Source organism: Chamaea fasciata, unplaced genomic scaffold, assembly GCF_029207755.1.
Source record: "Chamaea fasciata isolate MVZ Bird 193981 ecotype frontalis unplaced genomic scaffold, bChaFas1.0.hap1 SCAF_10, whole genome shotgun sequence".
Taxonomy (NCBI): Eukaryota; Metazoa; Chordata; class Aves; order Passeriformes; family Sylviidae; genus Chamaea; species Chamaea fasciata.
Genome location: NW_027094095.1, coordinates 5,740,411 through 5,766,101, shown reverse-complemented (window position 1 = coordinate 5,766,101; position 25,691 = coordinate 5,740,411). Strand labels below are relative to the sequence as shown.

Genomic DNA, 25,691 nt, shown 5'->3' with positions numbered 1-25,691 from the left:
ACACCTTGTCTTGGCATTTACAATTGTAACCACTCAAGCAAATGCTTTTTCCATCTTAACACATTCCTGATTTAAAATTCCCTCTTGGGCTGCAGTTTAGAGAGAGGTAAATTAGAGGAAAGAGCTGAGGAACAGTGGTGGCTTCAGTGCTTTTTAGCTGGTGAACATCTCATTATACTTCCAGGGCTACAGCTGGTGCCAGCTTATACAGTCACCCAGGGGAGGGAAATGAGATTTGGAAAGAAGGATTATTATTTTTTTTTTACAAGGGCTTGTAGTGACAGGACAAGGGGGAATGGGTTTAAGCTGAAGGAGGTCAGGTTTAGGTTAGATATTAGGAGGAAATTAATCGCTGTGAGGGTGGGGAGGCCCTGGCACAGGGTGCCCAGAGAAGCTGTGGCTGCTCTATCCCTGAAAGTGTCCAAGGCCAGGTTGGACAGGGCTGGGAGCAACCTGGGACAGTAGAAAGTGTCCCTGGCTTTGGAAGGGCGTTGAAACAAGTTGATCTTTAAAATCCTTTCCAGCCCACACCATGCCAGGGCTCTGTGAAAACTCTGGTGGGAATGGAGCCAACTGTGGCCGAGGCAGAAGCTGGGATAAGGGTTGATGCTGAAATTATATCAGTGGGCACTGACACATATTGCTGAGTCCCTCCTGCCCCTCCTCTGGTAGCCCATGGAACAAGAAAAGCGCTGCTGTGCTATGAGCCAGCCGGGCCACCCCCCATGGGTGAAACCCACCAGTGGGACTGTGCTTGTATGGCTGGAGAGGGACTTGAGCAAGAACTCAGGTGGAGAGCTGTGTGTAGACATCCCTGCAAGGCACCCCAACAAGAGACATGGGAAGCAAGTCACAGATTTCTCATTCACCTCTGGTCTACCTTATGAGGAGCAAGGGAACAGGCAACATCAGGAGAGTTACTGGGTGAAGGATGATAGTCCTTCGGCCAGTTTCATCCTGACTTCAAGCATTTTCCAGGAGTTGCTGGTGGTCCAATGTCAGGGTCTGGAGTAAAATTTGCCTTAATTTTCTGCAGGTTCCCATCTTCTTGTAGAGCTTGAGTGCTGCTGTAATTGGTGCTCTTGGAAGGAAAGCAGCAACAGCTCATTAGCAGCAATTAACACTCAGCGAGGGTCCCCCTCGGGCACTTAGTCAACGAGAATCTGGTGTGTGACACAGTTAATGTGAAAAGAAAAACCAGAGGGGAGTCTGGAGAGCAAAGTGGGTAAGGGCAGAGCTGCTGGGCCTTTCATCTTGCTGCCCAAAGTAATGGCAGAAATAACCAAAGTGACAAAAGGAAGTGAAAAATGATGAGGTGTCTCCAGGCTTGGTGGTCTCCGCTGGGATGACCAAAGCTGTGATGTTAAAATGTACCTGATTAACTGGGCACTTGATGGGCTTTAATGCAAGCTTAGCTGGCCTCCCTCCTAAGGGACTGATGCTTAATTGGGTTAAGGCTGCTTGGGAGCCTCCTGCAGTTTAAGCCTTGTCTTCAAAAGCTGATCCAGATTAACCTCGCTAAAAGTCCCTGGTGGACAATCAGGAGGAAGAAGGAATCACTCTGGGCTATCCCCGGGCACCTGAGCAGCATCTCCTTGTCAGAAGATGTTCAGATGAATGTGGTTGGACCTGAGAGCATAAAGGGTGTCAAATTGAGAGCAGGTGAGGCAATGAGGTGTCTTGGGGCAAGAGCTGACCTGCCTAAGCCTTAATCCCGACTGGATGGTAAAACAGCATTCAAATTAGCTGCTCCCTTGCCCTTCTTCTTCCCCTACTGCAGGAAACCTTAGTAGATCTTTCTTACTGTGTAAGAGGGCAGGTATATGCAAAGTTATTGCAAAAGTAAAAGCCTTGTGTACAACCTCAGGCCACTGGAGCTGTTGCAGAGAACAGATTCAACTGGAGGTGGTAGGTGTCTGCTGCTTGTGGTGGTTGGGAGAGGGTGTTTTCAGTGATTTTCTCCGGCTGTGGAGTGGCAGAGACTATGTTGGTCCCATGAGCAATGCACGGCTAGGAGGTTCTCTGCTCAGAACCTGGGCTCTGGCTGCTTTTGAGCTCCTTCTGGCAGCTCTTGGAGTCCTACTGGCACGTGCCCAAAGATTGCCCTGGTGTTTCCAAAGAGCCTCAAGTGCTGGGCTTGGGGCTTTAAAGTGGGGAGGAGGGGAGTGCTTTGGAGACACCAAAAGTGGCAGTGGTGGGCTCACTGGCTTCTGAGCTTGCTGCTTCTAGTCTCTAGTATACCTGCTGGGACTGTGAGGGTGAAATACTAAACAGGACTTTTTGCTGGAGCCTGATGGTTTGTTGGTGGATGCTTTAAAGTTTCATGAGTGCTTGGATTTAACCTCATTGGAAAACTTCTCCTTTCTTTATATGAAAGTCCCTTCTCTCTGAGCTTTCCTATGGATTAACAGCTTTCTAACTTAGCAAAAATAGGAGGGAATGTTTTTGGTAGAGCCCATTGTATCAGGTGGGCAGGATGTCCCCCAAGTTGCTTGCTTCTGGTGGGATTTGGAGGCTACAACCATGTGAAGGTACCTCAGCCCACCCTGGGCCCTAGCTTGAGGGTGAAGACCCCAGATTTGCTTTTGACCTTCTCAAAGTGTTGGGTAATATGAAGATAGATTATTTTCTGATTGGGGAATATTTGGCATGTTACCACTGCTTAGTTCCGGGAGCCCAGCAGTGGGATTTTGCTCCCAAGAGGGAGGGCTTGGGATAGTGAGAGACTGCATTGTTGTGGCAGAGGAGATGTGGTGGGGGCTCCAGCATGGAGACTCCCTCTGGGGCACATGTGGCACACCAGGGTCTGACTCAGCCCATCCAACAGCTGGAGGGCAGTGGGACTGCAGAAGTGACTTCTTTCCAGAGGGAAATAACTAAGCATGAAGGTGCTGCCATCCAAGGGCCCATGCAGGCTCTTGGGAGCACCTTCCAAAGGTTGGAGAGGGCTCCATGTGATATCCCCTTCTAGTGAGGCCAGAGCTCTGTTGAGTTAGCCTGCGGGGCTGGAAGAGCAGCATGGGAATGTAGAGGTGTCTGGCTCCAAGGGTGGTTCCCAGTCCTATCTTGCTGATGTGCACAAATCTTCCCTGCTTTTTTTTTTTTTTTTTCCTAGGAAATAAATTCACAGTAATTCAATTCTTTCCTTGCTAAGGTAGAAAGCTCAGGGGTTAATTTCCAACAAATCTCTGTGGGAAGATGAGTCTCACTCACTCCCATCAGCCTTCCTGCGGGCATGGAGCTGCCAGGCAGCGAGTTCCTGGAGGAACCTGCTCTGTTCCCCCCAGGAGTGACCACATCTCTGTGGGGGAGGGAGAACATGATCTGCGTGTGAGCGAGGGCACAGGACCCCTGCCCAGTGGCTGTAGGCAGCCCGGGTACTTTTGGGGAAAACAGCTGTCCCAGATGTGAGCTATTGTTCTCGAAAACACCACCGACTCGGGGGCTCACTCGAGGGGGGGCCGATTGTGTTGGGATGGCAATTGTGAAGGAACAGCGTGTGTCCCATGGCTGGGAGGGGTCACTCTTTGTTAGGCCTCCCCAGGGCTCCTCCTCATCCTACTGTACCCTGGCCTGTGGGTGGAGGACACCAGCTGAGCCCCTGGCCAGGCCTGTGAGACCCCAAGAACCGAGGTGGCAGGGGTTTGGCAGCCATCTGGAGGGGACACCCCATCGGCTGGTGCTGGCGGGGTCTCTGGGGTGATTTAATCTGCCTTGAGTTTGCAGCCTGAGCCGTGGCCAAGGGGAGACCTTAAGTGAACAAGCTGCTTCTAGTTTTCCTTGGCCCAGCCACCACTGTTATTTAGGAACTCAAATTGCCCCTTTCCAGAGGGCAGTGGGCTGGGAGGGAAGGAGTTCAGCATCACCCAAACCCACTGAGATGGTGTGAAGCAGAGGGCTTGCTTTGGAGGCTTTAAGAAGGATGAGGATGCTGAATGTTTGTGACTGTTGCCTCACAAGGGCTATGCTGGGGATGAGAGGCAGCCTTGGTTTAATTTTTTTGTTGTTGTTGTTCTGTTAACGTATGATTGTTGCACTACAGAATTTCCCCAATAAATTATCTCATGTCCTTTTTATATCTGTGAGGAAGGCATTCTTAGAATACTGGCTTGTGCACTTTGTTCTCTGGCTGGGACACCCAGTTGCCTGGATCTAAAAATAAGTTGGAGGCCTGGGACTTGGTTTTACCCTAAAAAAAAAGTGAATATATGTATATAAAAAGCAAGCTGGAGATGTTTGGCTTGAACAGATTTCTTTTCCTCTGTCTCAGTTCCTTTCCTGACCAGTCATGGTTGCAAGTTTTTGCCCTTCAGTGAGAAGTTTAGGGTGAATGTAGCAAATGTTTTGGGAATACTGGACATTGCCATCATGGTAAAGAGTGCACAAGGAGGGGCTTATTGTCCACAGGGCTGCGTGGCTCCTCTTGAGCTGTTAGCTTAATGCCCTGGGAGCATCATCCTTCCTCAGCAAACTGATCTGCTGCTGTCAGGCCTGTTAAATCACCTTTACCCTGCCAGTGCCCAGGAATCTGAACAGAAGTGACAGGCCAGGGACTGGAAGGGTGGCATCCTGGTCTTCTGCCACCCTTTTATTGCCTATTCTGCCCCGCTGGTGGATGGGGTGCCCATTGCAGCTGGCTGCAGGCTTGTCTGGCACCAGCAGAAATCCTTCCCCAAACTTGCAGTGCCTGCGGTGCCTTTTTTGATGCTGCCCTGTTTGTCAGGGAGGATGGATGAAGAAGAGAGACTGGTTTTCTTGTTTTTTCTTGTCACTTTGGCTCTTTTTGGAGATGGCCTCAAGCTCAGGGTTCTGCCTTTTGCATCCATGCAGAAACCAGTTTGTGGTCTGGCCCTTCTTTGTCAGCCGAGCCTTCTGTCAGGAGGTGGCCAAGCTGCCTCCTGATACACATCAGTCCATGTTTCTCTCCAACCTTGGCTGGTTCGAGTGCAGATCTCCACACGCTCCCTCTGCTGAGGCCTGGTGCTGAAGGTGGTGTGCACCACTCCCAAAGTCTTTGGCTTCAGGCAGATCCTCACTGCCACATGTGCTGCAGGGTCACCTTTACCATCTTACCGAGTCCACTGCTCTCCCTCTTTCCCAGAGGCTGAGATCTGTCCTGTGAAGCAGGGTGCTGTGAGAGAGGAGGAGACACTTGGGGACGGGCTGGACGCTTGCTTTCCCTTGAACAGCAGTGAGATGTGGGTGCCTCACTTTTCTGAACTCCCATGAAAACCCTGCGCAGCAGAGGTCACAGCTTTCAAGATGCTTGCAAACACCTGCCTGACCTGTGGGCAAAGGTGATTGTCAGCCAGGGAAACTGAGGCACAGGAGTCTTGGACATCTTCCCCCCAGTCGTGCGGCAATGAGGTGCTGCTGTTAATGGTGGCATCTGGCCCTTCTGTCTCCCAGCTCCTGCATAGGGAAGGGAGGCATTTAATGAATGGAGATGAAGCTGCTCTGTCCTGGCTAAACACAAGGAAAAAAAGTTGCACAGTTCCCCTGTGTCTGGAGGGTTTTAATGAGCCTCCTGGCACTGAGGCACTGCTCAGCCATGTGAAGCCCATGCGGTGGTGGGCCAGACCAGGAGAACTAAACCCACAGGTGTTATCCCCTCTCCCTTAGCTCGGCAGATTGTGAATTGCACTATAAAAATTGACAGTGAAGTTTGGGTTTCTGGTGACCCTGAGCTGTGTCCAAAAACCATAAGGCCTCCTTAAGCCTGGAACGTTGCTTTATGTTTTTGTTTTAGGCAAAAAGTAAGATAACTGATTAACAGGTCTGTTCTTGTAGCTTAGGTGGGACAAGGCTGATCTGTGCAACCTTAGGCAAAAAAGACCTGTAAAACTTTGTCCTGGCCTGGGATTTTTTTTCTTCTTTTGCTTTGAAACAAACAATCCAGACAGAAAGGGAACCATCCCTGACTTTGTTTAGCTTGGAACTGGCTCTAGAATAACTTGCCACTGTTGAGTTCTGCCTCCCAAAACCACACAGGGCTGCAAACGTATTTCTCCATTTCCCCTGCTGCTTCTTGCTTGCCCTCTCTCCCACACTCTGTGTAACTCCAGCCAGCACTGGCATTGCCAAAGGAAGGTGGGTGCTTACCCAGTGCTGTGGATAGCAGGTCTCTCCCAAGCTGTTGGTGGGTGCTGGGGCTGGGATGCTGCCTATGCTGGGCTTTGGAGGGCAAGCCTGGACTCCCCTCCTTCCCTGAGCTGCTGCTTCACTGCCTTTCTCCCAGACAGAGCTCTTTTCATTCCCCTCAGTGGTTCCAAACTGGATCTTTAACTTCTTCTTTGGATTTTTTTTTTTTTTTACTAACTCTCCTCAACTACAGCTTTTTCCATGTTTTCAAGGATGATGTCTCAGAGAAGTTGTGCCTGCCTCATCCCTTTCCAGTGCTGGGATCCCTTTCCAGTGCTGGGATCCCTTTCCATTTAAGGCCTGGTTGGACAGGGCTTGGAGCAACCTGTCCTAATGTAAAGTGTCCCTGCCCATGGCAGGGGATGGAATGAGATGGTCTTTCAGGTCATTTCCAACCTAAACCAACCCGTGATACTTGAACATGAAAGTGGAAGATGCATTACTGGGGTGGAAGCAGGTAGGAAGCTGCAGTGTGTCTCCTCTGCTTATTCCACTGACGAGGACAAGAGGCAACAGTGTGTGGCTCTGAACTCTCTAATTGCCTCTTCACTGGGTTTTTGAAGGGGAAGGTTAGAGGCACCAGGAGAACGGATGTCCCTTTGAAATTTGCAAATTTTTAGGTCCTTGGGGGTTTTTTCTGCTTTATTCTAAGGAGTTTTGCCATGATCCTCACCCAGCCCTTCTGTTCTGCACACATGTCCTTGGATCTCCTCTTTGTAGTGGCTGAACCCACAGTTTGGTTTCAAACAGGTAAAAATCTTGGGCATCTGTGTTCCTGCAGCCTCACAAAAAAGGCAGCCAGAAAGGAGCTGCTCCAGTGATGGGGAATGAGGAATAACTGCAGCCTTGCCCTGAGCTTTGGTAGACCTTGGAGGGCGTCTGGGGGTGATAACCCTAAATACATGCCCTAGTTGGAGCAGGGGGGCTTCAGTCAGTGCTCGCAGGTTCTGTGGAATAAATTCCAGAGTTTGGTCTGTCCGTTGCTTCCAAGATTACTTCTTAGCAGTTAGTGCATTCCTTTGGAGTGCTCGCCTATTGATGTCTTTGATATGTGTCAACCCCAGGCAAACCAAAATTTCTGCCTGGGAATTTCCCTGAAGGATTGTCAGCTGGGAGCCTGTAGGTTGAGTTCAAACCCAAGAGTCTGAGGCACACATGTCTTTCCAGCTCCCAAGGAGTTGTCCTGTGAGCAATGGGTGCATCATCCATGAGGGATGGTCCATGCGTGCTCTGCTCCCACCATGGAAGCATCTGGGAGCCTGGCTGTTCTGAGAGACCAGAGCTCTGCATCATTGCCTGGTCTAATGAAAGACATCCCTAGACCCTCATGGGGCTCAGATGGGCTGCGTGCTCCAGGATGATCTCAGCCGTGAGGAAATGGTGAGCCTCTCCAAGGAAGGGACGGCCATGATTCACCCAGATAGAAATAGAAAAGCCAAACAAGCAAATGGAAACTCCCTATTGACCAGGTTCCTGCCATTTAAATGGGTTTTTACTACCTATTCCAGTATTCATTTGAAAATCATACGCATTTACTCATACACGCTACAATCAGATGGTTTTTAAGCCATTAAGGCCCATTGGGTCAATAACCAGCATTTTCAAAAATCTATTAAATTCCCATTTCCGTGGAAATAGAGCTTTTACAATTGATCATGGCTACTGGCTCCCATTAAAATAAACCCTAAATGCTATCAACTACCCCAAGATGTAGAGCACTAAAAGACAGTTTGCCAGGCCAAATTTATCCCAGGGGAAAGTTGATGGCCCATTATGCTTAAGCAACATGAGAATTGTCATAGAAGTCAGGAAGTTTATGGGACTTGCATGGATTTGTCTTCCCTGAGGGGGTGAAAAGGAAGGTTCATGTGTTGAATCTCTACTGCTAACACAAGCTCAAAGCCAGACTCCTGCAGGAGCTTTTTGGGAACATTTACCTTATTTTGTACTAAATTTAAAATGTGTGTCGACTTTGGTTGTTTGGCAGAAACAAATGATGCTTTAGGGCTGAAGTGCTGTAAGAAATGCTAAATATCTGGATCGGTTCTTGGTGGCACAGGGTTTCCTATGTCGCCTAGGTCTGCACAGCAGAGGTGCTCCAGCCCTCTGATCACCTCTGTGGCCTCCTCTGGGCTCACTCTGACAGATCCACATTTTCCTTATGCTGGCAGCCCCAAATGCTGCAGCTCTGGACCACTGCAGGTAGGGTCTCACAAGAGCAGAGTAGAGGGGAGGAATCCCCTCCCTTGTCCTGCTGGCCACACCTCTCATCAGGAATGGGAGGCAAGGCTTGTGCCAATCCTAAACCTGGAGTGGAGCAAGCCTGTGTGTCCCTGGGCCGAGCACTGCGATGGAGGGTTACAGCTCTGGCAGGCCTGTCCCTGGAGGTGACCCAAAGGCCGGGCGCCCCAAGGATGTGCCCATTGTCCCCTCTGAGAATGGGCCATGGTTTTCAGGACACGCACCACGGCTGAGGGAAGATCTGTGTAGGAGGGAGGGGTCCCAGCCCTGGCTCCCATGTCCTGGCTTGGCAGAGAAACGTGGGGAGCTTTGTGATCCAGCTGTCCCTTCAGATTAGGGCTTTGCTGCTTGCCATCTCTGCCAGACAGCAGCAGGTCTCAGGATGCAGGCTCGCTGCCGGCGTCAGCCCAGAGCTGCCGTGCCCCTTGCAGGAGAGGTCAGGTAGTCCCTGCCGAGCCAGAGGCCATGCTTCCCTTGTTTGTCTCCCTTCGTGCCTCCTTCAATCAGCCTCACTGCAGCCCTCTGCTCCCTCCCACAGTCCTGGATTTCTCTGCTGTGTGTGCCTGATCCAGCACTCCTCTTCTTCCTGCTGTTGTCTCCCCAAGACCTCTCTCGCTGGGGATAATGTCTGTGCTATGGGGCCACATCTAGATGCTTCCGTGAGGCCACTCATGGAAAGGACACCCCTTTCCCTCCAACAGTGTGGTAATGCTGAATGGTATTTGTGATGGGAGTGGGGGAGGCAATGTAATGAATTGGTCCTTTCCTCCCTAAGAGAGTTTAGTTTGAGGCAGGTGGAGAGGAGCATGTGGGCTCCTGTTCCTGGATGGAGTGTAGAGAACTATCCCTAGAACAAGTGTTGTGGGACTTCCTCTTACAATGGGTTCTGTGTCAGGCAGCAGGACCACTTGACTACTTGGGGTTATTGGTGGTTGGCCTTGGTGCTTTTTGCAGTGCAGGACTGACTCCTCCAGGAGCTCAGGAGAGAATGGCTACAGGTCTATCACATAGCCACAACCATCAGCATTCTTTTTTTTTTTTTTTTGAAACTGGAAACAGCTTGAACAAAATGCTGGCGTCTGAGTCCCAGTGAGTATTTCTCAAAAACCTTATTTGCTCCAAAGGTATGCTAGGGCTGGTGGTACCTCAGTTCTTTCTGGGAAGCCTACACAAGCACATGGAGATGTGCTGGGATTCTCAGCACAGCCATCCCAACAGGCTCTTTGACAGGCTGTGGTGCCCATCACGTGCATGGCAGCAAGTAGCTGAGTGAGTCAGTGAGCCAGCCCTGCCCCCAGGGTGCAAATATCACCAACCCAGTGGTTTTCTGTGATCCAAGCATTTGATGCACATGTGCACCCCATTTGCACTGGTGGCCTGAGGGTGCCCACCATGCTGTGAGAGCACATCTGGGGGTTAACTTCTCCTGAGGCTTATTCCCATGTATTCAGCACAAGTGGGGGACCGTCCTCAGTTCAACCCCCAAAACATGAGTGCCACCTGCAACCAGCCTTAAAATTGGTCTCTGCCCTCTTGCCCTGCACATAAGCTGTCAACAGAGCTGTAACAAGATCCAGAGAGGAAAGCAGCATGTGGCAGAAAAGCAAACAGTCTCTGAGCAGGCTGATAGGGAGGAATTAACGCAGCTTTCCTGAAGTCAGGTGTCCTGTTGTGATGCCAGAGGCAAAGAGAACTCCTCGATGCCTGAATCTGGCTTTGCTCTGTGTTAGGGGAACCTTGAATGTATGGAAGCCAACTGTGATGACTGTGGAAGTCCTGTCAAATGCCTCTGAGTCAAGATCAGAGAGGCTGTCTCCAAGGCACATGTTACAGTAGGGATCTGCTATTGACCTCCAAACCAAGATGATAAGGCCAGCAAAACAACATTTGAGTCATTTAACCTCTGAATCATCAGAACTTCGCTCTTATGGGTGACTTCAGCTACCCAGATGTTTGTTGGAAGAATGATACAGCAGCTCACAGATCATCCATAAAGTTCCTGGAATGTGTAGGGGACTGCTCCTCACGCGAGTGTTGGATGTGCCAACCAGGAGTGAGGCATTGCTACTCACAAACCAATAATACCTGGCTTGTAGTAGCTCAGCTAGTGGTAGTCTTGCCTGCAGTGATCACAATATTGTGGATTTTGGATCCTGCTCTGGTGCTGGTGGTTAGTGCTAAGACAAAGGTTTTTGAAGAGTAAATTGCAGCTTGCTCAAAGCTTAGATGGGAAGGATTCACTTCCATGCAGGCTAAAGGAGTGAGTGCTGGGAGTTTTCAAGAATGCTCTCCTAGAACTACAAAAACAGTTCATTCCCTTTAAAGGTAAGAGAACCAGGTGGGAACAGGCTTTTAGAGAGAGGACATCCCAATCAGCCTGTCTCATTGTGATCCTTGTTCACCCTCTCAGACATCTCTGTATGTACCATATCAACTGTTCTCCAGTCATGTGTCCTGTGGTCAGTCCTTCTCGCTCCAAGGTGGCATTTTCCCTGCAAATGTGTTACATCCACTGATCTATGAGTCTTTGTATTTCTTCACTTTTCCTTTTGCTTTTTGCCCCTGCTCTATATTCCTACATCCCACACTTTTGAAGTTGGGACTTGCCACCTCCCCAGTGGTCTCTCTTTCACCCAGTTCCACTGACACTTCAACCCCCATCCAAATGCTGCCACCTTTTTTTTATTTTTGCCTTTATCTTGAGCACTGCTTCAGTACCATGTGTTTAAACTTGGATAAAGGTGGGGACCATACTGTAATTTTGTCAATTACACTGAGCTTCAGCTCCTCAGCAGATCTGTTTCTTCCTTCTTTTGCCCTTATTTCTGAAAGGATATTCTACTCTTTGTTTTTTACTGGAGTCAGCTTGATTTCAGGGAATTCCATTTCACCCCACGTTCTCTGACAGCTTAGATGCAGCAGTGTCTGCTGGTCAGCCCTAGTTTTCAATTCTTCATTCAAGACCTGTGTTCATCCCTCCTTTTAAGTTGATCTGAATCAATTCATTACAGGTTCAGGCCAAGTTTTCTTTCTCTCATCTGCTTTTTCATAATTTCTGCACTTCTTAGCAAAACTGGGTCTAAAATAGCATTGCCTTTGGCTGATTCAATGATGATTTAGTGAAATACTTTTTAGCCAACACTTCCAGGAATATCTGGACCATGCCATTGTTAGCAGCATTTATTTTTCAGTCTATCTCAGGGCAAAATGCCCCACAGGCTTTCTGACACTGATGTTAACGTCTTTCTTTCCCAAATCTGACCTCAAGGAGTTGCGTACTATCCTCTGATGTAACAGAGCCGTGTGTTAGCAGTCTGCAGCCTTCTAGCTCCCTTTCCCCTGTAAATCTATGTGGAAGGGTCACAGCCTTGCACTACAGTGTGTCTTTTTCATCTCATCTGCCAGCTTTTGCCAGTGCAGCTCTCTCACCCTTCAGCATCTGCTACTGCTTCAGTCCTGTGCTCACACATGGAGATTGAGAGTTAACTCTCAGTGCAACAGGAATTGCTCATACATAAGGGAACCTCCTGATCCTGAAGGATCCTGTTTTACCTTCTCACCCTCTTTGGCATCTTGATACTCAGCCACCCATGCAAAACTTAAACTCTCCTGCCAATGATGGCTGCTTCCTAGGCTGCTCTTCTACTCGTGCTGTCACTCCCTCAGAGGTGGATTTTTCCAGGCATGTCCAAGAAGTGTGTGATGTCCTCATCCTTTGTGGACTCAAATGCACTTTGGCTGGAGTCCAGCACCCAGTGAAGTTGATGAAAGACTCCTGAGCACTACAGAGGGTATTATTCCAGCAGTGTTGTGCTTCCTGTGATCCCAGGGGAATGTCTGGCTCTTTCTCAGCCTTCCCTTCCCATCTTGCATGTGTTTTGTATCTGGCTGTGTTACCAAAGCCTGTCCAGATGAGAGTCATTTGGATGTTGCTGCCTTGTCAAGTTGTCATGATGCTGGCAGAGAATGTTTGTGGCGTACCAGCAGAGTGTTGGACTGGAGTCAGAGCTCCCAGACATGGTCATGGGGATGCAAATAGTCTTAGTAAGTACAGAAGGACTTAACAAAAACACAGCACCCCCCGCCCTCCCCCCAGCTGCATGAATGCCAGAAATTTGGGGGCAGGTAAACCCAGAGTGTGAGGCAGCTGCAGTTACAAGAAAGACCATCAGCCTCATCTGGAAACAGACCAAGTAACTCATCTGGACTCCTCTGCTGTGCCAAGGTGGCACCGTGTTTATGCTGTGGTGGCGGGCTTTGTCTGCCTCTGGCAGGAAGGCAAAGCTGAGATGTGATGAGAACAGGGATGAGGGTTCCCAAATTCTAGCAAGGAAGGTTCATTTATGCCAGCAGAGAGCCCAGGTGTGGAGGCCCAGCTATTTAGACTCCCTGCTGAAGATTCACCATGAGGAGTCTCTTGGTGGGCCAAAATGGAAGATACCCACTTCAGCTCACCGTCTGGAAGAGCATCTCCTTTCATGGATGAATTTAGAGAGTCTGCTCTCCCAAAATGTTCATGCCATTTGGACCAGCACCTGTCTTCATGGACTGAGTTGTGACTCAGAGACAAGGTTGCTGTGTTTGTCATTAACCCTTTGCAGCCTTGGAGAAATGTGTTACCCACACGCTTAAAATGTTATTGGCAGACTGGTGCTTATTTCTGGGAAATCTGAGGGATTCCTCATTTGTCAAGCAGAGGTTTGGGGGAACAGGGAGCCTCTCTGTTTGCAGGAAGTAGGAAGAGGAATTTCCTTGCAGTGGTTGAAAGCCATGAAAGCAGAGCCAGGAATCCCCTGTGACTTCTTTAGGCTGTATGGTTAGCTGGAGCTGGCTGGGTCTCAAGTATTTTCCAGTTGTCTATGGAGGGCACTTGGACAGCTTCCACCCAACCCCACTCCCACATCCCCTCTGAAAGGTCTACAGGGAGAAGACTCCTATTTTTGAATTGCAGTGGAATTCCTGTGGCATTACGCGCTGCACCCTTTGTGGTACCCAGAGACTTCAGTTTGATTTATGGTACTGCAGGGGGTATGTGCTGGCCTTGCTTTCCGTTTCGAGGTGCCATCTTTTGTGTCTTGCTGGTCATGGCCACTTTGTGCCCCCAAGGCTTCCTCTTATGGTGTAGCTGTCACTAAAAAGTGCCACTCTTGCCCCTCTTCTTGCACCTTTTCCCACATCAGGCTTGTTTCACAGCTTGACTGTGTTTTCTGCTGCCCCATGGATCAGCAGATCCTCTCCTCTCTCCCCCCTCCCCACCAGCAATGGTCCTGCTGTTGCTCCCAGAAATCTGTGCTGGAAAAGCTGCAACAACTCTGTCTCTCCTGGGTATATCAAGTCTTTTCCTTTGACCAAGCCACCTTGGAGCCTGACTTACAACCATGGTTAGGAAGGTGCTGTCTCCCCCATGGTCAGGACAAAACTTTCCAAGAAAAAGCATGAGAAAAAAAATGTGAGCTCTCCAGGGAGGTCTGGGATCATGAGAGGAGTGTGATTTTTCAACTGCTCAGAAAGGAAGCTTTGGTTCTTTAGACTTTAATAAGGTAAGGTCTAGTGCAGTAAGAGTTTAGCATGCAAATCTACAGTCATTTGATGACTTTCCTCTTTGATATGATGGGGTGACACAGGGAAGATGGAGCAGGACTCCAAGAAGGCAACTGTCAGGAAACAATGGACACAATTGGGAATGTGAGAAATCTGGATTAGACATGAGGAATTATTGTTAACTCGAGGATGCTTAAACACTAGAATAAATTGCACAGAAAGGTTGGGAAATGTGGCTCTTCAGGCCCCAGCTGGACATGACCTTGAACAATATGATCTAATTAGACCTGTTTTTGAACAAGGGGGTCAGAATGGCCTGTGGAGATCCTTTCCATCTGCAGTGGAGTTTCTGATTCTACTATTCTGTGGTGACAGTCCCTGAAGCTTCTCCATTTTCTTTTCCTTTTTCCAGCAGCAAGAAGCACCACAGGATGGTTATGCCCCATTCAAGTAAAACAGGATGCAGTGTGGTGCCATAGTGTCAGGTCATCAAGCAGTGACATTCAGCAGGACTTTGAGCCAATATCACCTGTTGTAAGGGAGTCCATTTCTGGGCTCATCCCTTCAAATACCATCGTTTTGGATGGTGTTCATCCCCATACTCATGTCTAATAATGTCATTCCACAGCCCTCCCATCCCTAATCTCTCTCTACTGTTGCACATACTCTTCTTGCAACCTCCACTCTTCTAGGGCAGCAAGTGCTGCCCAGCTCCAGGTGGTATCACCATACAGCTGGCTGCTCTTGGATGCCCTTGGAAAAACATTGACTGAATCTGGCAAACCTGATGTCCCATCTTTCTCTCTTCTGTCTTCTACCCTGTTCTTTGCGGTTGGTTTGTGTTTTGCTCCTCGGCTGACAGCTGTACCTTCACGGATCATTCTGTCTTTCCTTTGTGCTTCCATGCTGGGTTGCAGTGCCCATCCTGATGTAAATACCATCAAGTCTGGAATACTCTAGTCTTGTAGGCATTGGAAAACTGTTTGGGAAGCAGAGGAGAGTGCTGTCATTTAGGCTGTTTGCGGAGACCAAAGGCTGCTCTGCCTTCGCCTCAGTAGAAATCACAGAAGCACTGAAGGAGAGGGAGAGCCTAACCTTGGCAGGAGGCAAAAGGCTCAGATGCCAGTTGGATGCTCCTTGTCTAACCTGAGGATGCCAGCAGGAAATTTAGTTTGAGGGGAATAAGAGTTGCCCATTCTAGAACTGTTCTGCTCGCATCTTTGGGGATGCTGGCAGGATATTTGTGCTTTCTATGCCACAGGGGGTGAAATTAGGGCCCTTCCTTCTCCTTGCCTACCCAACTCATCTGAGCATCTCTCAGTGCTGGAACTGCTCCCCCTAGCCCTTACACATCCCTGAACCATCCAGATCTCTCAATGGAGGAAATTACAGTTATTTATAATTAAGCCTTGACAAAAAATGTTGCTAATGTCAAGGGAATGGCAGGCGACAGCCAGAAAAACATCATGTCTCCAGAAGAGGGGCTGCAGGAATATCCCTCTGAATAGGGCTGACGTCGGCTCTTGGAATTTGGACAGCCTGGAAGGCTTTGGGGCTATTTTTCCGAGATATCATAGGTCAGGAATTGATGCTATTTTTAAGTCTGTGTCCCCCGAGCAGCTCTGATGAGTGAAGGAGACTTTCTCTCCCCCCTCCTCCTCTTTATGCTCTATTTCTATGAAAATTTTTGCTTCTATTCCTTCAGAGTCATGCCACAAGTATGTCCTTCAGGTTTGTTTATTCTCCTCACTATCTGTTGCTCCCGGCCTGCTCCCGTCTTGGTTGGGTTGGAGCGATGGCGTCAGCGTGGCGCGTGTCTGGGATGCTCAGGCGAGACATCACAGAGAAGGGATCAAGTTCTCCTAATTTGTCCTTTCCGGTTGGGAGAGTTTTCTCTCCACAAGCTGATGTGGCTGGGGAAAGTGTTCTGGGAATGCTGCTTTGTGGTGGGAGATTTCGGGGCCTGGTGAAGACAAGCTGGTCATCTCATCCCGCCACATAGTCCAGCCAAGATTTTTCTGAAGTAACTGAATCTTCAGAGCTCCTGGGAAGATGGGTGAGATGCCTCCAGCCTGGGATGGTCTTTTGTGACCGACTGGTAGGAGAGAGGCAGTCGGAAGACCCTGATTATTTGACACCTCCCAAGCCAGCAGTGGCTTTTGAAAGCCTCTGCTATTTCAGGTCCAGGGAAATAGCCCTTGGGTTTACCCAGCTCTGTTCCACATGCCACTCAGCTCTAGTTTATTTCTGGAATCCTTTATTTTTTCATTTTTTCCTCCTTCTCTTCAATTTGCTGTAGCAACCTCTCTCTTTCTAAACAAGCCTGTTGGTGTAACAGCTTGTCTAGGGATCTTGCCATGTCAAACAGTATTTGCACATCTCACTGGTTTTCTCACTTCACATCTCATTTGAGAACGTGCTTTTTTCCCCTTAGCACATGCTCATCTCCACCCTTCTGTCCATCATCCCGTGTGGTGAGGAATGCACTAATGAGCATCACTGCTGATGGACACCACCAGAAGCACCTTGTTCAAAATGGGCTGGTGTTCCTTCATGGAAAGTGCAAAGAAATGATTGTGCTCCGTTCATAATCTGTCCATGCAGCTCAAAGATGCCAATTGCTCCTGGAAGCATGGGAATAAGTGAAATGCTTTCCGCCACCTTAATGTTGCTGTTGGCCTCACGCTGCAGGTTTAGTCATTCTTATGACATATTTCCACAATGGTGTGTTTCCATCATCATTCCACAGTGATGTATTTAAAGCCTTTCCATGAGTTGTTTTTCTTCTTGCTCAGAATCTCTTAAATGAATGGCTTCACAAACTGCGGGTCAGGGTCTTTAAGTTTTGAAGACTTAGAGAAAAGTCACAGAAATGTGGAGACAATGTCTGCTACCTGTCCTAATCCTGTCTCAGCCCATGAGGTTAATGGCACAGATGGTGGAAATGGTACTACTTGATTTATAGAATCATAGAATGTCCTGAGATGTAAGGGGCCCACAAGGATCACTGAAGTCCTTTTAAAAGGGTACCTGGCATTTGCAGCATAGTCCAAGGCCTTCTAATTCCATTGCTATTATTATTGGAATTATTATTGCTGATATTAGGTTAGACTTTGATTGTTTTGCCTAGCTGAGGACATGAACTCCCTAAAGTCCAATGCTGGGACTGTTGGTGAACTGGTGCATGTGATGCAGTCTTTTGACCCATGCAGAAACACACAGAGGGAAGAATGAAACCTAAATTTCCTGACTGCTGGATTTTTTTTCTTTTTTTTTGTCTTCAAGTGCTGAGATGTGCCACGTTGTGAGGATCACTTCATGGACACTCAGGCATATCCATGGGTGTTACTGCTCTGCTGCAATGCCCAGTGCCTACCCACTTTTCCCAGCCCATTGCCTTCCTGTGGCCTGTAGAAATGGATGTCTTGGATATCCCATTCCGATGTTTTTTCTGCTCCTGCAACTCTTTATTCCCAGCTCTGAAGATGGCAGGAGAGACAGCTAGCAGTGTTGTCAGGAGACTTTCCCCACTAAACTTGTCCTTTGATGAGCCTGGCTGCAGAGATTACCTGCTCCTCATTAGGCTTATTTTGGGAGACTGTTTTTTCCCCTGCTGGCTCCTGTAGACATCCCAGACCTTGTCTGAAAGACTCAAATCATGAGCAGAGAGGCAGAGTCTTCTCCAAGGTCCATTTTGAGCAGAGCTGCAAGAATCTTTTTTTTCTTTTTCTCCCTTTTTTTTAAGGTGTGTTTGTTTGGTTTTGTTCTGGTTTTGTTGGTTTGTTTGGGGTTTTTTTGAGCAAGTTCCAAGAATTTTTTTCTCATGCTCGTCCTTGTGCTATACCTGGGATGTGTCTTGATGAGAGATGTGCCTGTGCACTGCCAGGGCAGCCTTGTTTTTGCCACGCACTGCCATCTCTGGCATACTGTTGTGTTGTTGTTCTGGGTTTTTGTTTGGGTTGTTTGTTTGTTTTTGTGGGTGGTTTTTTTTTTTCCCTGGGGAAAAGGATGGAATGGAAGTAGACTAGAGATGGTAGGAGAAGAGACTTCTCAGCCCCAGCTGACAAACCCTCTCTGCTCCCAACAGTAAGGATTGATGTCCATTCCTGTCCTGGGGCAAACCCTGAAAACCCCTTGTTAGAAGCATTTGGAGTTATGGATTCATTCTTCTCTCCCTCCACCTCAAACTCTGCTTTTCTGATGCCAAACCCCCCCTCTCTTTTTCCTACCTCTGCATTTCCTTTCTTCTCTCATATTTTCTCCTCCTGTTTTGTTCCCTATTATCCTGTTTTGTGGAGCTTCTTTTGTCCCCAGGGTTGGAAAACCTTTTCTGAGAGCAGAACTCGCCAACCAAGCTACTGTTATTAGCAAAACTTCTTCAGGCTTGCACGAGTGCCTTCCACCCCCACCCAAACCCCTCACTAGCTGAACTTGCACCTTACAGAGCAGAGTTTGCAGTGCCAGGAGACATCCTGTTGAAATGCTGAGTTTTTCTGTGCTTTAAAACGCTCTTGGTTTCAGAGTTGAGGATGTCTCCGGGTCTGCTGCACCTTTTGCAGGATGCCTGTGGATGGCTCCTGATTCTCCTCCTCACTCTGCTGGAGTGTGTGCTGACTGTTTCCTCTCTTTTGTTCTTGCAGGGCGTACATGAGTGTGAAGGAGCTGAAGGAGGCTCTGCAGCTGAACAGCACCCATTTCCTCAATGTTTACTTTGCCAGTTCAGTGAGGGAAGAGTTGGCTGGTGCTGCCACTTGGCCATGGGATAAAGAGGCCCTTAGTCACCTGGGTAAGGAACTTATCCCATTCCTGGGGTCTCAGAATTCTTGGTTTTCCTCTCTCTTCCTTGACTTGGCAAAAAGAGGCGGATGTGCTGTGCCTCGGCGTTGTGGATGTTTGATAAGGAGGTCACGATAACAGGGTTTGGGTGTTCCAACAGGTGCTGCTGTAAGGAAAAGAGCTGCCTGTTCCCTGCATCCATGTGGGTAAGATGGTGAGGTTACACACTGACAAGGGACTTCAATGTTGTTGTGAGAAACTTCTGACGGTGAAGGGAACAAGGCAGTGGGATGAGAGGTTTGCCATGAGTGCAGGCTCCGGAGAGGGTTCCAGACTCACATTTGGCTTCTCCTGGACCTTCCAGGTCTATCTTTTAGGATTCTGGAGACAGTGAACTTCACTCTGCAGCACATAATAGCAAACAGATACAAATGAGGAGTGCCAGTGTTTTCAGAGCTGAGATGGCAAACTTCAGCAACTCCAGGGCTGCCCAGGCAGCAGCCAGAACTGGCCACTTCCTAATCCAGCTACAAGTGTGAGGATAACTATCAAATTTTACCATGTTTTTATAACTTGGCCTACTACCTTCTGGAGGCAAGGTTCTCCTTGGCCTCGGAGGATTCAGGGCAGACCCTTAAGGTCATCAGTCCTCATAGGCTGCAAAACAGCCAAAATGGCAACTGGTTCCCTAGAATGTGGTTGTTTTGTGCATTTTCTGCTATTTCTGTTGTTTCTCTTTTTCCTGTCTCTCCTACTACCTCTTCAGTGTTGGAGTTTTCTGGCAAAGCCCTTTACACTTTGCAGTCAAAATGTCTAAAGTGTTTCTCAATAAGTAACTGGAAATAATTACTCCTGACACCTGCACAGCAGACCTAGACCTTCTGCTTTTACAAGTGCGTGATATTCAATCCTTAAAAGTTTTACACTGCTATTAAAGACCTGTTTCAGAGTTCCTTTTTGCCAGTTTCCCTCCCTCAATGAGTTTCAGGGCTGTTTTTTCAATAGCATACTGCTACAGCTGCTTGTTGAGGAAGGCAAATCTCCATGAAATTTATTCTTTCAGCTTCCAGAAATCACTTCCAAGGCTCAGCTTGACAATCATCTGACTGCAGCAAGTGCTTCAGCCACACACGCTCCCCTCAGACCCCTCCCAATGGCTTGCTAGCAGTTGTTCAGAGGGGTAATTGGGGTGACTGGTCTCATCAAAAGCTTGCACTTAGCTCCAGTCCCTGTGCTTGTGTCCGGCCAGGGACACGAGAAATGGCACCATCTGGAAATGTTGGATCAGGGTTTTTAGTGTGGAGGTTCAGGGGAAGAGGGGTGTTGTCTTGACTCTGGTGCCAGAGCTGTGAAGTATGAAGCTGGATCCAAATTTCTTTGAGTCTCTGGCACGGGCTGAAGACTTTGGTTCAAGACTGTCCTTGGGTTTAGATTTAATGATCTCGGGAGGGCGGGTGGCGGACTCTGCTCTCCGTAAACAGTGAGCTTCACCACATCATCATTTGCTTGGTACCATGCACAATGTATATTATTGTCCCACACAGAAGAAACTTAGGACTGAGGAGGCCATGAGTATGTGGCTTTTGACAAAAACTCTCACAAGAGGCCACTGGAGAATCTGAGTAGATGTGAAAGTAAAGCAGTGAGTAAAGAGAAGGAAAAACTTTGGGAGGAGTTAATGGCAGTTTAAGAGAAAATCCTGAGCTTAAGGACCTAGCTGTGGCCAGGGGTGGAGACAGGTCTCTACACAAGAGAGGGGTCTATCTCCAAGAAGACAGACTCCTTTCCTTGTGCTAAATCTTGCTAATCTCCCGTCTAGCCTGACCTTAAAATATTAGGGTCAGCACATGAGACCTGCACCCCTCATGCTGCTGTCTGCTCCCACGCTGATTTTTCCCTACATGTACAGACCCTCCATGCTTTAGTGCTCTGCACAAATCAAATTGGTTCCATGACTTCTCTGGGAAGCCAAACTGCCTCTTGTCTCCTGAGAGCCTTGGTCAGATTTTGCTCTGTTTGTTTCTCTGAACTGGACTTTTAGATATTTTCAGGAGAAGCATCATGAGACTTTTTCTTCTCCAGCTGCCCTCACTTCTATTTTAATACTTTACCTCAGCCCAAAGGTCACTGGATTTATTGTTCTCCATCAGTTCTTCTCTAGAAATCGGTTAATCTGCTATCTGGGTTTTGATCTCCTTATGAACCATTTTTTCATTATCTTTGAGTGTGTTTTTCAAGAGGGTCTTCCTCACCTTCCTGTTGGTGTCCTCACCTGCTGGAAGTCTTCAGTGAACTTTGGTTTTCATCCCCTTCTCTTCACGATGCTTCTTTGGGGCTGCCAGAAATTATGTGACCATTCATATGCCGGTTACCTACAGTTCTATTGCTCCCGTCCAGACTTTTTACCTGAGGAAGTTTAATTTTCAGGCAGCCTTTCTGAAGGCTTGGGGATAGTTTACCACTAATACAGCCAACAGCCACTACATTCAATGAAGCATTAAAGACAATTACTGGCTTGGAGAGGTTGAAGTGGTCTAGGAAATTTCTATAGACCGTGTTTCAGATGCTGTGGAGCTCCCAGAGAAAGACAACTTGTTGCCAGCCAGCAGCAGAGGTAGAAGGTCTCAGGTCTGTTTGCACCACTCCCTGTGACTATACTGTCTGTCTCAGTCTTTCCACCATCATCACAGTGACTTCCTTGCAAATTCAGATTTCTTGGAGTCTGCAATGAGTTTTCTGAGAACTTAGAAGTAAATCTTTTTGAGTACAAAGCAGAAGGAGTCAAAGAACTTCCTTTAAAAAAAAAAAAACAACCAAAAAAACAACCCTTAGCTTTCTGCGGTGGAAAGCCTTGTTCAAAATCCCACTAATGTAATAATGCAGATGCTTTAAACTTCATGTGTAGCTGCATGTGAACTGCAAAAACATGGTCGAAAGGCAAGGGAATTGTGAACATTTGATGTTATAAATACTTTCTGCAGTTATATAAGCTGAGGCCAGCTCATATATCTGGCAGAGGTCAGTGGATCCTGAAGGAGGGCCAGCCCTTCCATCTGAGGTACCTTAGGCAATGGCCATCTTCCTGTCTGACTAACTGTCATGCGTTTGTTCCATTAATTGCTCTGACTCAGTGTTTGGGGAAGACTGGCCCTGCAGTGCAGGTTCAGCTTTGTGGTTTTCTGTTTGAAGGTCCTGTGGTTACTTGGGAATGTCCTCTGGGACAACCCTGACCTAGGAACAGGTTCGCTTCTTTGGGATTGGCATGGGGAGGAAGAGTTCTTCAGCCTTGCCATTGCTCCTGGCTGGTAGCAGAGAATGTCCTGGGAGCAGGAGCTTCCCGGGCTGTGTGAATAAAGGAGAAGCACAGTCTGCACCAGCATAAATCTGGTGGGCTGGGCATCTCCCGTTGCTTGATCAGAGTGGAGGCTTGGCCTTGGGGACACTGCCAGGTCTGCAGCTGGTAGGTCTGGCCTGGAGGGACAAGGTGTTGTGAGGCCAGATCTGAATCTGTCCAGCTGCCTGGATTTGGTTGGGTGAGCATGTCCAAGGAAGTCTGTGGTTCACCTGCCTTGGAGTGCTGGACCCCCTTGATACCACAGGCACATGGAAGTTTTTAGCTTTGCTATGTAAATGCTGACCTTGTGGACCTCCTTGAGCTGGTTCTCAGGCACTGAAAGCCCAATTTAGCCCTTCACCCAGGGCAGGAGGAGGCAGAGGTGAGAAGGGAATGCCTGATCTGCAGTGGAGAGAGAGGGGAGGGTGGTCCTGTTGGGATGTGATGAACACTTCCACATCTTGCGTTCACAGCCAGGATCCTGCAGAGGGGAAATAGAACTTCCTGGTCCAAAGCTGGGAGCACTCCCAACTCATCAGGGAGCAGTGGGGACAGGGAATGAAGGGATAGGGATGTTCTGGAAGGCAGAGTTCTCAGGCTGTTTCTAATTCTGCCATTTAATTAGTTGTTAAAATGAGTACTAAAAATATGATTGTCCTTGTGGAGTGTGGGAGAGGGATGGAAAAGGCAGCGGAGGGGAGGGGACAGGGTACCCCAGCCTTGGCATCCCTCTCTTGTGACAGTTTTCTGCCTCCCTGTACTGGAATCCCATTTATTCCACCACATGGGAAGAGCACTGGGTTTCTGCAGGGAGGAGGGCTGGGCTACTTGGTCCCAGGGTGCTCTGTGCCCCTGGTGCTCAGCCCCTTTCCCTGTGGTTACTGCTGCAGGGTGTGTGCAGGGCTTTCACGTCTCATTTACTTGTTTATGAGCACTATTTTCTTTCTGTGTGCTCATTCCTCCTTTCAGACCTTTGGGCAGGCAGCCCCCCCGCCTTGCTCAGGCTTGGGTTTGGCTGTAGAGATGCCTTTTCTTTCTATTCTCTCTTCTCTCATGCCCTGTTTTGATTGAAATGAGAAGCAGCTTTGCTTTTATGTGCCCACTGGGTTTCCCATCAATGGGATGCCCTTCACTATCTAGAGCAATTACTAGGGTGGTAATTGAGAGGGTGATGGCTTCCAGAAACCGAAGAGTTGACAGGACAGAACATGAAGGTCCCAAAAGCATTTTTCAACCTCTGTGCCATCTTGTGACCCATCTCCAGGCAACGAAAGGGTCAAGAGCTTGACTGATGGGATGCAAAGTCCTTTGCTCTCTTGTCTCACTCCTAGGAAGAAAGGGAATGCAGCTGCTTTGTGAGCCATCCTTTGCCTCAAGCCCTGGGCAGAAGATCCACACTGTGGGAAGGAAGAGCAATAAACACAAATTTTGAGCTAAGAAACGGTGCCACTTGACAGGTCGGTGGTGCCTCTCAGTCTTTCCATGGGCCACACACGCAGGATGTTCCCCAGAAGATGCCACCCTCGTTTCTTCACCCCTTGTTGGAAGAGCTTGGGAGAATTGCTTAGGGCATCTCTGCAGGTCCCTTTCTAGCCCCCAGCTCAGCGTTCACCCAGCGTGGCTCCCCCCACAGGAGTCACAGACCTGCTGGTGTCTTGCCAGGGACACTGTGATCTGAAGAAAACCCTCTCTTGGAAGGAATGCCCTGTACTCGAGGACATGAGGCAGTCGGTAGTGTACGGAGCTGATCCAGGAGCAGATTTCAAGCAGTCTGTGTGGCTGGAGACAGGATCACACTGTGGCCACCTGCCAGCTCTAACTTTGCTGGCAGGGCAGTGATCATCAGCAGAGATGCAGTAGCAGAGGCTCTGCCGTGAGGTAGCTGGCACAGTAAATCCTCCAGGGCCCTGCAAAGGAGGGAGCAAGCTGTGCCGGAGCCAACTATTCACCACACTGCCATCCAAGCTGTCTGGGTTAAAAGTAGTTGTGTAAAAACAGCCTCCCGAGGCATGGAGGAGTTGCCTGGAGTCAGCCTGGGCACATGCTGGGGTCTGCTTTTAGCACCCCTGTCTTGTTGATAATTCCCAGCCCTTTCTCCTCCACTGTAAGGCAGCATGGAAAAGTGGATGGAGTGTGAAAATGAGAAGACAAAAAGGGGGGAAATGCCCAGTGAAAAACCTCAAAACAGGGAGAAAAAAAGAAAAAATTCCAAAGAAATTTTAATCTGGACAAAATAAAGGAGGCAACTAAAAGGAGGCCAGTGAAGCAATTTTTTTTTTGTTCTTGAGCACCTTCTGTGGACAGTTTCCTAGCAGATGTGGTACAGAGCCATCAGTACTGGGTGTGCATCCCAGGTCAGGAGCCAGAGATGCTGGCAGTGAGCAAAGGGAAGGCTCTGTTTCACCTGGCTTTTGTGAGAATCCTTGATCCTTGTTCTCCCCGTCACAGATGGGCTCACAGGAAAGGAAAAACAACTTGCCCTGCAGCCACAGGTCAGTTTAGGGCAGGATGATCATGGGTCCTGTCCAGCTCCTTGCTGTTGCTCTCAGTACAAGGTGTCAGCTCTGGGGCAGTTTCTGGGGGACTTGGTCTGTGCCGGTGCTCCAACATCTTTGACAGCTGAACCTGCACCAAACTGGCATGGAGATGAACTGCCCCTCTGTGTCCCCTTGAGTTGGGCGTTGGGGTACCCTAGTCAAGAGGAAGCTGGCCTGCCTTAGACACCTGTCTAGGTCAGGGAAGGGCTTCTATCCTCTGGTTCAAAAGATGATCCCTGTAAAGTCACAGCATGGCTCAATTTGGTGCTCTGGCTCCAAGCTTCCTTAGGAGCTGTGTGATCCAAAGCAGACACTGAATTACAACTGTGCAAAAAGATGCAGAGGGCAACAGTAGCGGAAATTGATTGAAGATGTTGAGGGGGGAATAAAGTGGCAGAAGGGGAAGAAGAATCACCCACCCTGTCCCAATCCAAGAGGGCAAAGGAGCCTCTTCCTATCCTATGAGAGGCTGAATATGTCCATCTTTGGGTCTCCATCTGGCCCCTAGTCTGCAGCCTGGAAGCACAATGAGAGGAGTTTTACCTCTCACAGGTGAGTCATGACAGATGTCCACTGTCCTTTTCTTGGAATGATGCTCTCTGTACTTGCAAATTCCAGGCGGAGTTGTCCTCAACCCTGCTTACTACGGCATGCAGGGCCACACCAACACCATGATCCACGAAGTGGGACATGTCCTGGGGCTGTACCATGTCTTTAAGGGAGTGAGCGAGCGGGAGTCTTGTGACGATCCCTGCAGGGAGACTACTCCATCCATGGAGACAGGAGACCTCTGTGCTGACACTGCCCCCACCCCAAAGAGCAAACTCTGTCGGGATCCAGACCCTACCAACGACACCTGTGGCCAGACACACTTCACGGGGACGCCCTTCAACAACTACATGAGTTACACAGGTAACTGCTGTTGGGAGTCACAAGGGCTCACCTTCCTTAAAACTTGGGTTTCCCTCCCTTCTGCCTCCATCAGTAGTGCCTCACCTCATTCCCTCACCAACAGGGTCTCTCCTGGTGTGTTGGGATGTGTCAGGCAGTGCTTGCAGCAGCTGCTTAACCACTTTCTTCCCTCAGGCTATTGTTGTTGTTAATCATTAACCTCCTGAACG

At 48.8% G+C, this 25,691-nt stretch overlaps 1 protein-coding gene across 1 annotated transcript in view; it reads left to right on the top strand.

Moving 5' to 3' along the window:
• Positions 1-25,691, top strand: part of PAPPA2 (pappalysin 2) — an 88,255-nt gene that overhangs the window by 9,784 nt on the left and 52,780 nt on the right. The window contains exons 3-4 of the mRNA XM_066192161.1: positions 18,564-18,709; positions 25,189-25,482. Of these exons, the coding sequence (XP_066048258.1) occupies positions 18,564-18,709; positions 25,189-25,482 (440 nt within the window). The remainder of the gene's footprint in view (positions 1-18,563; positions 18,710-25,188; positions 25,483-25,691) is intronic.